Source organism: Ailuropoda melanoleuca, chromosome 6 (assembly GCF_002007445.2).
Source record: "Ailuropoda melanoleuca isolate Jingjing chromosome 6, ASM200744v2, whole genome shotgun sequence".
NCBI classification, from domain to species: Eukaryota; Metazoa; Chordata; class Mammalia; order Carnivora; family Ursidae; genus Ailuropoda; species Ailuropoda melanoleuca.
In genome coordinates, this window is record NC_048223.1 from 38,061,937 (window position 1) to 38,076,181 (window position 14,245).

Here is a 14,245-nt window from a genome sequence, read left to right on the forward strand (position 1 = left end):
GGGAGTGGATTCCTTTGGGTTTTCCACATAGAGTATCATGTCATCTGCAAAGAGAGACAGTTTGACTTCTTTTCTATTTCACAACATCCTTGAAGGTACTTTCCTTCTTTCCTGTAGGTAACAGATCCTTAATGAGGAAACCATGTGGAGAAAAACAACTTGACATTGTTTGGGTAATGGACTTGACAAAATGTGGGCAGTTTTGTTTTTGTCGGTGGGTGTAAAGGTTTAGCTCTTAGTTTGGTCAATACAACCAAGGAAAAGCTGGAAGAGATTAACACAGCTCCTGAAGAAAAGTATTCTTGAGTAAACCTTGCAATAGCAACTTACTAAAAGTCCTTTAGGATCAGAAACTGTAAATAATCTAATTGAGATCATCTTTTGAGTCTGTATCCTTATTTTTGTCATTTTAAAGGTGGATTGCATAGGAGCTGAAAACCTTTTACTTTTTCTAATATTGGTAGGGATGTCTGACTACATAGTACAGATCATGCAATTCTTTCAAAAACATTAGATTGTTTTTTGACAGAGGTAATGGTTGATCTGCCTTGGGTACACCTGAAAAAGGTGACAGGACCTGGCCAATGTGTGTCATGTAAACCCGTAGATTTTCTCTATAGATAGGACAAGAAGGATAAGGAAGACGGGAAGTTGTTCCCATTTCCTATTTATCCTGTGCCTCTGTCTCTTTTCTTGTCATCTTTCTCTCAGGGCTGGCTAGCCTGGAGCCTTTTTTAGAGTTTTGTTTTGAGGCATTTTTAAGAAAAATAATTCTTGGGGCGCCTGGGTGGCATAGCGGTTGGGCGTCTGCCTTCAGCTCAGGGCGTGATCCTGGCGTTATGGGATTGAGCCCCACATTGGGCTCCTGCGCTATGAGACTGCTTCTTCCTCTCCCACTCCCCCTGCTTGTGTTCCCTCTCTCGCTGGCTGTTTCTTTCTCTGTCAAATAAATAAATAAAATCTTAAAAAAAAAAAAAAAAGAAAAATAATTCTTGTAAATCTGTGTGCTAGAAGTATCCTGGCAGGTCTGAGGTTTAAGGCAGTATTTGTTGAGAAAGAAGGAAATGAATTATGGAAAAAGAGGAGACAGAAATCCATTCAAAAGAGTGCTACCAACAGTGGCTTCAGATAGTATGTCTCAGCTGTATACCATACCCTAATTTGGGTGTGATCCACTTTGGGGCCACTTTATTCTTTGAGCCTTGGATCTGGATGGATTGATTGATTGCTTGATTGATGCATCTCTCTTTCCCCAATGTTATTGGAATGTTAGGAAATCAAGAAGAAGAAAAAGTGCAGCCATAATTCTTTCCTCCTAATGGAACTGCTGTTAAACTTTTGATAAAATCTTTATTTCTTCTTCTGTAATTATTTTTATGTTCCTGGAATTAGAAAATGACTCCTTTTGTTTCCTGTTTTTGTGAACTGTCTTTGAATGTGTCTTTGGAAGGCTGGCTGAAGGACGAATATTGGGTGATAACTACCGTGCATCAAATTGTCACTCCAGTCTTTGAAAAGTACTACATGCTGCTTTTTTTCTCAGTAGGTGACTAATCTTGTACATTATTACTATTAAGTATATGATCTTTAAAATGATGCTGAGGGTGAGAGTGGTGGGAGACTTCTGAAAAAACAACACTGAGCTTTTCAGAAATTGTCCTGATTTGTGACTGGGACTTCTCAGCTGCTGCCTTCAGACATACATTCCTTCTCTTCGTTTCCATTTGAAGGAGTCCTTTCTTATCATATCCAGATAGATTTTCTATGGCAGAGTAATGAACTATCATCAGTCTTCATTCTGATTGACAAACATAGCATGCTAGCTATGTGGGAGTAGGAAATGGTGTCAGATAAGAGGGGAATGGCCTGAATTTTCATTGGAGAAGACTTTTTTTGGAAGAGTGAATTGATAAGTGGTTCTGTTTTATTTTGCCTGAAACAAGTAAATTCCAACACATTAAAGTCACTTGGAGTTTTAATGTAGTTCATTCTACTGGGACAAACTTACTTGAGAATTCCTTTGTGACTCATGGTATAATGAAATTTCACCAGTTTATTTTGTTAAAGCTAGGAAAAAAATTTTTTTAAGTTAATGGGTATTTTGCTAAATGAGCTGTTCTTCTTAGGAATGTGTATAGGAGAGAGGGAGGTCATGCAAATTGGGATGCATTTTCTTATGGGAATCTTTAATTTCAAATACCACATGTTTGGAAGGTCAGATGATCTTATTATCCTTATTTAATCCTGGCAGATGAATTTTTCTTCTCTTTTTTTGTAAAAATGAGTCTATTTCATAATAACAGCAACAATAATAGATCCATAGATATGTTCTTAATCTTTGGCCTACATCAGTTTTGTTTGTCACCGTATCTTTGGCACTTTCCACAGTACCTGGCAGTAACAGGCACTCAGATATTTGTTGCATGGACAGTGTTGGTAATTGTTAATTGCAGAATGATAAACCTTCAGTTGTTCTTTTATGTGGTAATAGTTTAATTGGAATTGTTTTTTAAATTACACTAAAAAGCCAACTTATCTTTGTAAGTTTAAGGTTCTGTATTAAAATTTCTTGAATATGTTCTTTCAGAGCTTTAGAATGAATGACTTTGCTGAAATGTTTTTTGCTGTGGGATGGAAATAAGTTTTAGAAATAGCTGTAGTAATTTTAAACTGCTAAGTAGAATTACTGCTGACTGCAGTTTTCTGAGGCTAATGTTACATGTTCTTTTTTTTAAGACTTATTTATTTATTTGAGAGAGAGCGCATGCATCCCTGCGATTATGCGAGCGGGGGTGGAGGGGTGGGGGATGAGGGAAGGGAGGCAGAGGGAAAGAATCTTCAGCGGACTCTGTTGCCAGAGGTAGCCTAAGGCAGGGCTCCATCTCCCAAACCTGAGCTGAAATCAAGATTCGGCAGCTCAACTGATTGAGCCACCTGGGTGCACCTACAACACATTCTTACAGGTTTCTGTCTGTGGGTAGCATAGTAAAAAAAAAAGGGGGGGGAAGTTTAATAATAAGCATAAACTTAAATATTCTAAAATTTGTTGGAATAATTTGATAGTGAGGGAAAAGTATTTGGTGACTAAGTTATGTGTAAATACATACATGCAATTTCTCTTTTCTAAAAGTGAATGTATAAAGGAGCTTTAAAATGGTACAAAGAGGGGGCGCCTGGGTGGCGCAGCGGTTAAGCGTCTGCCTTCGGCTCAGAGCGTGATCCCGACGTTATGGAATCGAGCCCCACATCTGGCTCCTCCACTGTGAACCTGCTTCTTCCTCTCCCACTCCCCCTGCTTGTGTTCCCTCTCTCGCTGGCTGTCTCTATCTCTGTCAAATAAATAAATAAAATCTAAAAAAAAAAATGGTACAAAGAGAAGCATCCTAAGTTAATTCTGTTTCTGTTTATTTCAGGGCCGAAAACAGCGAAATCACATTTCACGGTTAAAAACTATTAAGAAGACAATATGGGGACTCCTGGTTCTGGAAGGAAAAGGACACCTGTAAAAGACCGATTTTCTGCAGAAGATGAAGCTTTGAGTAACATTGCCAGAGAGGTGTGTCTGGAAAACCCCCTCTCAGCATTGAGTTGCACAGTTGGGAACGTTGTAAAAATGCTGAGGGGAGATATATATAGACTTTGATTCACTGAGCTGGTTTCAGTATGTTTACTGTGAATTAGGTGTTATATCTGGCCTCTAAATACTGTATTAGAATAAAATGTAGTTACCATCTCTTTATTTGGATATCTGTTGCTCTTATCTAAAATTAATTTTTCATTTTATTTTTTGTGAATTACTTTAGGTAGGTACCTGTAATGTTTTGAAATTTATAATGAATCTTCAGTATTGAAACTTTGGGTAATTAGAATGTGGAAAATTTGATAACTGTATTATAGAAACACTGTGGGCTATACAGTTAACATATTCCAGGAGGCACTGTACAAATGTTGACAAAATAGTCCTTATTTGGTGTCCACCCAGATTCAGTTGTTTTAGCTGTTTTTTGAAATATTGCAGTGGAATTTTTATGTTTAACTTTCAGCTAGTACCAGAGCTTCTGGAGCATTTTTGTTTTGGTTTGTTGACAACTCAGAAGAAAGAAAAAAATGGAAAGGGTTGTCACCTATTGAATCACTGGCAACATTTCCTGTTGCATATTGGAAATTTAAGATAACTCCCAGCTGTGATTTCTTAGTGAGGTGCCAACTTTGTTTCAGACTCTGACTCTATCTGCAGCTTCAGACCTGACCATAAATTAATCTGGTACAAGAATTGGTTAGAACATTATTAAATTATATTCTTTTTGTGAGGATTAGTCCCTCACCACTTCCTCTTTGTTATTCTTAGTAAAATAGCTCATTTAGGACTAGTGCTATTTCCTTTTGACATATTATACAGTCTCTTTTTGATCCAGCTCATTGTTACATTTTTCCTCTGGTAAGCTGCTCAGTTAGCTTTTGAATTAGAAGTCAGATTCTGTAGAGAGATGTTTGAAGCAAAGTAAAGTTGTCTGAAAACTGTTGACAAGCTTGTGATACTTTAACAAAATCACTTTTAAAAAATCAAGCGAGGTATTTTCAGATAAAAGGGTAAAAGATAGTTTAAAATGAAGTGAAAATGAGATTTGATTCAAGGATCTTAAGTATTTGCACAAATGAAGCATTTTGGAAGCCACGTAGTGTGATTTGAAAACTGAAACTACTCAAAATTAGAGGGATTTACCCAGATTTCTATAAGGAGAGAAAATGTTGGGACCTTCTAGGCTTTTTTGTACTGTCACTAAATATTTGAACTCTTTTTTTGGCTCTAGGATGCTTTGTTTGCAAAAGTGGTGCATTCTAAACATTTTAACACTTGAGTGCTTTCTATGTGACAAACACTTCTACACATTTAAACTGCATTAATTCATTTAATCTTCACAGAATTCTGAGATTGGTTTTATTATCTCCATTTTAACAAAGAAACCATTGCACAGAAGAGTTAAGTATCTTTCCTAAGGTCACACAGCTAGAAAATAGCAGAGCTTGGGTTCAAACAAGTGAAGTCTGGCTTCAAGGTCTGAGCATTTAATTACTTGCTGTGCTGTTTCTCAGTATTCTCCAACTCCCCCATCAGTAGTTTGTTTTTTGCTAACTATTCATGATTTTGAAAGTGCTTGCACATCTTGAGTCTCATAATAACCTTGTGAGTTAGGAAGGATAGGTATTATTAGCCTTATTTACAGATGAGGAAACAGACAAAGGTGAGAAATAAATGTGTAAAAGATAACAGAGCTGGGGCTCAAATTCAGCTACGTAAAGCCATTGTTCATTCTCCTATACTATACTGATTCCAGAAGAGGCTGGCTTTGGAGAGTTCTAAGTGTGGCTTTTAATCCTGCCTCTACTAGTTGCTAGTTGAGTAATTTTGTTAAGTAACTACTATGGACTTCAGTTTTCTCGTCTGTAAAATGGACATAATATTGTCTTCCTGTATTACGGGGCTGTTGTAATGATTAAAGGACAAAGCACGTAAACCTTTATCATAATGTTAGGTTTGCAGTGGGCTATTTTGTTGCCTAGTAATAAGTCGGAATTGAAAGTGAGACTGGAGGTAAAATAAAAAGACATTTATTATGATAGGTGTTCTAAGATAAGGTTGATCACCAGACTCCCTCAGGGAACTTCTTCAGTGTATGGAGTCCCAGACCTTACTTGTACTTGCTAAATCAGAATCTGTGGGAGTTGAGCTTAGAAACCTGTAATTAAGTGCACGTGCGCGCATGCGTGCACACAGACACACACACACACACTTTTCTTCTTGGGGGATCTTGATGGCCAGTCAGATTTGGGAACCATGAACCAAAATGCAGAGAAGAAAAAACCAAAAACAGCAGCAACAACAACAACAAAAAACAAACCAAAAAATCTGAAAACAAAATACAGAGAAGATTCTATGGTCAGTTTTTTATACCTACAGGTTGTTTTCCTCCCTGTACATTATTATTTTGCTATGAAATAACTTAGTTTAATATAGTTATTAAATCACAAATTATAATAATAAAAGTTGTTATTATAAAAGGATGTAAAAGGCCAGTATTTTTAGTTTTTATTTCTGTTTTCAGAGCTCTGAATATGAATATGCCAACTCTTAATAACCTGGTCAAAAGTCTCAGCTTAACCTTCGATATGAAAGGTCCAGTTTTCATTAAGATTCAAGATTTTTATTTTCATGAGTGCCTAATGTGTGATGTAGTAGTTTGAAAACTTTAGAGGAAATAATAGGTTTAGCAGTTTTAGTAATTCCTTCATATATTTCTTGTGATTCTTTCTTTTCCTTTAAAGTTTTCATATCTTGTTCTCAATTATGCATTCATACATTACATGGTTGACATTTGCAGATTGCTCCTAATCCTTATTTTCTCCCATATGATCATCCCTTTCACAAAAAAAAAAACGTGCTTGAAATTGGGAAGAAACCAAACAGAACAGAACCCCCTTAATGATTAAAAACGGCAAATAGCTTAATCCTCCATTTTTAGTTGTTAAATCTCAACAGTTTGTCTTTTCTCACTTCAAATTGTTTTTTGAGGTAGACAGGGAATGCCATAAATAAAAATAACCTCTTTTTCCTCCTGGTTACAAAGAAACGTCAGGTTTCTTTGCTCCTCAGTTGGCCCCAAGTCAGGGAACTAGAGAGAATGAGGAGGAAAAGAAACAAAAGGCATAAACATATTCTTCAAACTGGATAATTTGCATGTAAAATATGGAACTGAGTACACTGTGGTAAAACATACATAACATAAAACTTATCTTACCCATTTTTAGAAGTGTAGGTTTCTATGGCCTTAAGTACATTCCCATTGTTGTGCAACCATTATCACTTCCCATCTACAGAAGTCTTTGTTTTGTAAGACCTGTGTACATTTTAAAAAGATGTTTGGATGTTTGAAGACTGTTCTGTGAAGTCAGGAATGTGGATGGATTTAGAAGCCCCGTCCGGTCTGTAGTAGGTGTGTTGCTGCTCTGTGAGGGGAGCACGGGCTGTCAACAGCTCTTGGAAGAGCTCAGAGGAGCAGTGTCAGAAGGGGTCACCAGCAAGTCTTCTCGGGTGTCAGGACCAATCCGCATGGTTTATTTGTTTTTTCTTGCTCCTTTGGCTTGGATTGTTGCAAAGGTTTGGGGGAAATGCAATTTACTTTAAGTGAATCTTTACTGAAAGCACGGAGTGTATCAAATTGGGAACCTTTAGGCAGCTAGCTCTCCAAAGGAGAAAGATGAGGGTAGCATGGAAGCTACTTATGCCACCTTACTGCAGTTAGTTTGGCAAATATTATGGTGAGCGTTCCCAGGAAAAGAAATTAAGCCTTTTGAAGGGATAGCAGTCTTTTCCAAGGCATCACAGAAGCCTGGAATATTACTGATCTCCTTGTTTGAGAACTGCAAATATGAAGAAAACATGTTCCATATACATCTTTCCAAATGGAAGTTATCAGAATGTTGCTTATTTTTGGATCTTATGATCTGAAAGCCGTTCTAGCTCTAAAATTCTGTGAGTTCCCTTGAGTTCCAGGACCCAAAGAGATTCATGCTCATAATTCACAGTTCTCTTAAATCTAAAGGATCAATGACATGCGTAGAAATTGATAATCTTTTATAGGTGTTGGAGTTTAGCAAATGGAGTGTTGAGAGGCTTTTGTTGTTGAGCAGAATGTACATGTAGACATATTGGGTGCATACACCTACTTGAAATAAAGAAGAAAGGAAGCTTTTATGGCTTTTTGGCATTTGTGGCTGCAAGGACTTTCAGATTTCATTTTTTTTAAAAAAGATTTATTTATTGAGAGAGAGCGAGAGTGCATGAGTGGGGGGAGGGGCAGAAGAGGAGGAGAGAGAATCCTCAAGTAGACTGATACCTTGAAGCCTGATACATGACCTGAGCCAAAATCAAGAGTTGGACACTTAACTCACTGAGCCACCCAGGCGTCCCCAGATTTTTTATTTATTTTTTATTTTTTTATTTTTTTTAAATGCTTTTTTTTTTTTTTTTAAGATTTTATTTATTTATTTGACAGAGATAGCCAGCGAGAGAGGGAACACAAGCAGGGGGAGTGAGAGAAGAAGAAGCAGGCTCGTGGCGGAGGAGCCTGATGTGGGGCTCGATCCCAGAATGCCGGGATCACGCCCTGAGCCGAAGGCAGACGCTTAACCGCTGTGCCACCCAGGCGCCCCCCCAGATTTTTTAAAGTAGCTTTGTTGAAATATATTTCATCCATTTGAAATGTACAATTCAATGGTTTTTGGTAGTTTATGATATTAATTTTTTAAAACTTGTGATTATAATATGTATAATAAAATTTGCCATTTTAGCTATTTTCAGACTACAATTCAGTGGCATTCATTGCATTTACAATGTTGTGCAACCATCACCACTATTTCTAAAACCTTTTCATCACCCAGACAGAAACTGTAACCATTAAGTAATAACTCCCCACCTCCCCTTCCAGATCTTGGTAACCTTTAATCAACTTTATGTCTCTATAAATTTGTCTAATTATGAATATTCCATGTAAGTGGAATTACACAGTATTTTTCCTTTTGGCTTTTTTCACTTAGCATAATAACTTTAAGATTCATCTATGTCGTAGCATATATCAGAACTTCATTCCTTCCCCCTTCAAATAACTTCATCCCTTTTTTAAGGCTGAATAATTTTCCACTGTATGTATATATTACATTTTGTTTATCCATTTATCTGTTGATGGACTCTTGGTTGGATTTCATTTTGCTGCCTGTGGAAGTAACAGGCATCCCAGGCCTCTAGTAGTGAGAACCAGAAATTTGCAGGTTTTGGTTGGTATTAATTAGCAGCCCGAACAGAAGGATATAAAGGCAAGAATTGGGCTTAGTTTAAAAGATACTGTCCGGTGTTATTGTTTTATGGAATGATAAGCATGATAGAACTAATGATCTCATAGTTACCTCACTATTTTACTTGAGTAATTTATTCATGTTTAGGGCTTGGCAAATTAAGGATAAAAAACTTGGTAAAGATAGCAGCTTTTGAAAATGCAAAATTACCATAATCACAATACTTATGGGTGTTAATACCATCTTTCATTTAAGAGTAGAGTTTAAAATGGCGCCTGGGTTGCTCAGTTGATTAAGCGTTCAGCTGTTGATCTCAGCTCAGGTCTTGATCTCAGGGTCATGAGTTCAAGTCCTGCATTGGGCTCATGCTGGGTGTGGAGCCCTAAGGGGGGAAAAAAGAAAGAAAAAGGAATAGAGTTAAAAAACTGCACAAATTTTGAATGTCATTCATTCAGTAAATGTTTTTTGAGCATCTGTTCTCTGCAACTACTCTGTCAGATGTGAGGGATAGGCAGTGGACAGGTCTAACATATTCCTTGCCCTCATGGAGCTTAGAATCTATAGGGGGAACTAGACATTAAACAAGGAGTTACAGAATGGACTAGTTGTTCAATTCTCAGCTCCCTTTTTTCTTCAAAATTAATATCTGCATTTAACATAGTAATTTCTGTCTTGAAAGCTATGATTGTCAGTGTACGTCACAGTGGCTGTCTTAGAATTGAGGAACTACAGTGATCTATTTATTTACAACTGTGTTAAGTGCTTTGAGTGGACAGTAAATGATTTTATTAAAAAGCGTGTGATGGGGGACTTGACATGTTTGGGGGCTTTGGGAAGGCTTCCCTGAGGAAGTGCCCTTTCAGCTGATTTCTGAAAGATGAATGGAATTATTGAGGGGAAAGAATTGTCAGATGAGGGAAAGAGCTTTCCAGTCAGAGGGAAGAATGTGTTACAAGCTTTTGAGTCTGAAAGAGTATGGAGAATTCAAGGAATAGTAACAACGGCTAACATGTACTGATTACTGAGCTCATATTACATACCAGTCACTGTCCTGAGTTCTTTATTTTATCAACTATGAATGCAGGGCATGGAGAAGTGAAGTAACTTGCCCCCGGTCACATAGCTAGAAAGGTAAGGCTGAAATTTGTCCTTAGGCTCCTATGCTTGTAAACTGTTGTGCCTTCTATGAGATCACTGTTAACATTAACATGCACAGCAAGGAGGAGAGTAGCCAGGAGCCAGATCATATAAGCCAGTGGTTCTCAACCAAGGGTGATTTTGTTCCCCACAGGACATTTGGCAATGTGTGGAGATACTTTTGTCTGTCATAACAGGAGGAGGGGTGTCCTCCTGGTGTTTGTGGGTAGAGACCAGGGCTGCTCATACACATCCTACACTGCACAGGACAGCCCCCCACAACAAAGAATTACCTGGCCCAAATAGTTAGTAGTTGAGAACTCTGTTACAGGTTCTAGACCGTATTTAGGAATTGGGTCTGTGTCCTAAGAGCAGTGGAAAAACATTGAAGGGTTTTGGGCAGGAGTATGACATGATCAGATCTGTGTCTTAAAAGGATGACTTTAGCGCAGATTGGAGATTATAACAGAAAGGACGTTAGTGGATTCGAGGAGATGAGTTGTGAGACTTGCAGAGACAGTGGGGGCCCGACCCAGAGGGACAGCAGGGGGATGGTGAGAGATGGTTGGGACGGAGATGTAAGTAGTCGATTCTCAGGGAGTGTCTGTGTTTTGGTAGCAGAGAGGGGAAAGTTTGGATTGTGCTTCTGGGTGGTGGCAGGGGACATTTGAGTGGGAAGGAATCTTGAAGAGGGAGGATCACGGACTTAGTTTTATGTGTTGTGTGTTTAACATGCCTGTGAGGCATCTAAGTCGAGACTGAAGAGGCAGTTTGCGGATGTGGATCAAGAAATCCAAGGAGAGGTCTGGGCTGTAGATAAACATTGAGACCTGTGAACATGTAGAAGGTAATTGAAATTGTGAATGTGGATGAAATTTGTCTGGGGAGGAAGCGTAGAGTTGAAAATAATCACTCCTCAGGCTGAATCCTAAGGCATTCCAGGATTTCAAGGTCAAGTCTTGAGTCTTAATTCTGACACTTTTTTGGTCATCCTTTTGTGCGGTTCAGATTGTTCTGTGCAAATCAGATTTGTCTGGAAAGCTAACTCCACAGGAGGCATAATTACTCTTATTTAAAACGCTTTTGAGTTTTCTCAATGGTGGTACACAACAATTTATAAAAAATTATGAAATGTAAATTAATTTTTTAGAGTTATGAAGAGTGATTTATTAAAATTTCTCCCCAGTTAAAAAAAATTCTCCCCCTTGTGCTTACGTCTTTATTAGACATATCCTTTGAAAGAGCAAATCTAAGTTGTTGTTTTTAGTCATTTAGAATTCCTTCCAGTGACATTAGTGCATGAATTTAGTCAATTCCCATTTCTTGCAGACCTTTCTCCATTTTTCCCCCATTCACCCCTGGAACTAAGTCAGAGCTCTGGCTCTGTGATGGCCAGTTTCACTTTCTCTCACTTTTCCTTGATTTGTTCCTCTAGCGAGAATTAACAAGACTGAGTTTTATGTCTTGGGGCGCCTGGGTGGCTCAGTCATTAAGCGTCTGCCTTTGGCGCAGGGCGTGAGTCCTGGGATCAAGCCCGGAGTCAGGCTCCCTGCTCTGCTGGGAGCCTGCTTCTTCCTTTCCCGCGCCTCCTGCTTGTGTTCCCTCTCTTGCTGTCTCTCTCTCTCTGTCTCTGTCAAATAAATAAATAAATAAAATCTTAAAAAAAAAAAAAAAGACTGAGTTTTATGTCCGTGTGATTGAAGAATATTTGGTATAGCATTCAGTTGTCATAATCTTCACCATTCCTGTGACTTAGAGGAATTTGGAGAAAAAAAATTCAAATAGCACAGTATCAGTAACCTAAATGTGAAGACATTATTGGCAACACCCTTTTTCTTCCCCCAAAGTACTTCTATGAGACCTATGATTCACATTTTCTCCTTTGGTTAGATGTCCCTGCAGATCCAGAATTTCAGTTCTCCTTAGCTGTCTATTAGGTTGTATTCTGATCTGAGTAATATAGTCTATAATCTTAAATTTCCTCTCTTATTCCAAAAGAATATGTTGCTATCAAAAGGTCTCTGAGTAAAAGGAAGATATAGTTGTTTGACATCATGACATCAGAAGAAAATGGCTTAAAATCCCTAGATTTTTATCTAATACAAATAGGTGTTTGTACTCAGAAAAACTTATATAGGTGGTTTTCAACTACAAAAAGCTTTTTAAAAAGTAGTCAACCATAATTATATTGTAAGATCTAATTAAGAAAAATGGTACCTGAGATTTTTACTAAAGGGAAGTTGCTAAGAAATTGAGTAATGGTTTTGTTAGTCTGGAAACCATAGCAACACAATAAATATTATGTCTCTTACTTTGTCTTTCAGGGTTCTTTTGGCATGAGTGTCATGGAAAAATAAACAAAATTAAACACAGTAAACTCTGAGTCTTAGCTACCTGAATTAGTCATTTTCCTTGAACGTTTCACTTTGTAGAATTTTGTATTACACATTTATTGAAATTAAAACATAGCCTGTAAAGATACAGATTATTTTTTGTATTTCTTAACACCAGTTGCATGGGTTTTATATTATAGGTATACATGCAAGCTGGCAGCTCTGCACTTGGCTTGACTAAGTGCGTTTCTGTCAAATTACGGAATTTTTTAAAATATTTTTTTAAGATTGATTATTTTAGAGAGAGGGAGAGCCAGTGCATGCATGTGAATAGGGGGAGGGGCAAAAGGAGAGGGAGGTAGATTCTCAAGCCAACTTCTCGCTGAGTGTGGAGCTGACATGGGGCTAGATCCCAGGACCCTGAGATCATGACCTGAGCTGAAATCAAATGAGTCAGCAGCTTAACCTACTGAGCCACCCAGGCACCCCTCAAATTATGAAATTTTAATTTGGCTTTCTTGAAAAGTGTTACCTGATTACAGTAGGACAGAATTTTAAAGCTAGAGGTTTCCCTTCTTTTAAAGTCATTTGAGTGTGTGTTTTCATGTACTTCTCTTTGGAAATATTAAGTGTAGGAAGGTTTTGATAATAGTATAACTACCCATGAGTCTACCACACAACATTAACTGATATCAGGGTTTTGTGATAATTGCTTCAGGTTAAAAAAGATAAGAAAGGGAGAAAGAAGACATTATAAATGAATTTTAGGGTCCTATTTTCACTTCCTAGGCCTCTCTTTCCACCGCCCTATACCAAACAGTGAACAACTATAATAAAATCACAAGATTTCCTTCCTGTCTGTATTCTAAAAGTTCGAATACATATCTCCATAAATAGTATTGTTTTATGGGTTTTTGTGTATTGTTTTCTAAGTGCTTAATAGGCCTGCGGGTGTGAAACAAGTAAGGGAAGCTGCCAGAATAATGGCTCAGTATGGCTGGAGAGAGATTGGGTAGTGGGAGGAGATGATGCTGGAGAGACTGTAAGGCCAATCATGAAGGGATTTGTGTGCTGAGGAGTTTAAATCTGATTTTGGAAACTGTGGAGGAGCCATTGAAGAGTAAAAGATTTTTCAGATTTGACTCGTAGTATCATTGCTTTAGCCACCATATGGAGAATGACTGGTAGGAGGTAGAAAACTAGCTGGGGGGCGCCTGGGTGGCACAGCAGTTGAGCATCTGCCTTCGGCTCAGGGCGTGATCCCGGCGTTCTGGGATCGAGTCCCACATCAGGCTCCTCCGCTATGAGCCTGCTTCTTCCTCTCCCACTCCTCCTGCTTGTGTTCCTTCTCTCGCTGGCTGTCTCTATCTCTGTCGAATAAAAAAAAAAAAAAATCTAAAAAAAAAAAAAAACTAGCTGGGAAGCTGCTCTAGCCATCTTGGCAACAGGTGCCAAGAGCCTAAATTAAGGCAGTAATAGTGAGAATGGAGAGGAAAGTTTGGATGGAAAGAATAGTAAAGAGAGAATCTTGAAGGGAGCTATGTAGTTGAGGTTTGGTGACTGAATGTGGGGGGAGGGTAAAAAAAGAGGAGCCTTATGATGATTCTTATCTCAGTTTTTGGATAACTGGACAGCTACAAAGGAATATAAAGAGGAAGAGGAAGTTGCAGGGAAAGATTATAAATTCAATTTGTGGTACACTGAGTCTGAGGTTCCAGTGGGACAGCCTCAGTCGTTAATAGCCAGTTGGATCAGGACTGTGGGAGAAAAGTCTGAGTTGGACATAAAGATTTGCAGATAATCAGTATCACAGTGGGGGTGGGGGGGTGGGGTAGCGTAGAGTGAAAAGGGAGATCAAGCCCAGAAACTTTGGAGCTTATGATAAATTCTGAGGAAGAGAGGTTGGAGAGTTAGGAGTAAAACTA

The 14,245-nt window shown here is 38.2% G+C and overlaps 1 protein-coding gene across 8 annotated transcripts in view; it reads left to right on the top strand.

The window, feature by feature from the left end:
- LRRFIP2 (LRR binding FLII interacting protein 2) overlaps nucleotides 1–14,245 on the top strand; it is a 109,432-nt gene that overhangs the window by 17,228 nt on the left and 77,959 nt on the right. For all 8 annotated transcript variants that reach the window (XM_034662254.1, XM_034662247.1, XM_034662249.1 and 5 more), the window contains exon 2: nucleotides 3,414–3,556. In XM_034662254.1, coding sequence (XP_034518145.1) covers nucleotides 3,467–3,556 — 90 coding nt within the window. In that variant the 5' untranslated portion in view covers nucleotides 3,414–3,466. The remainder of the gene's footprint in view (nucleotides 1–3,413; nucleotides 3,557–14,245) is intronic.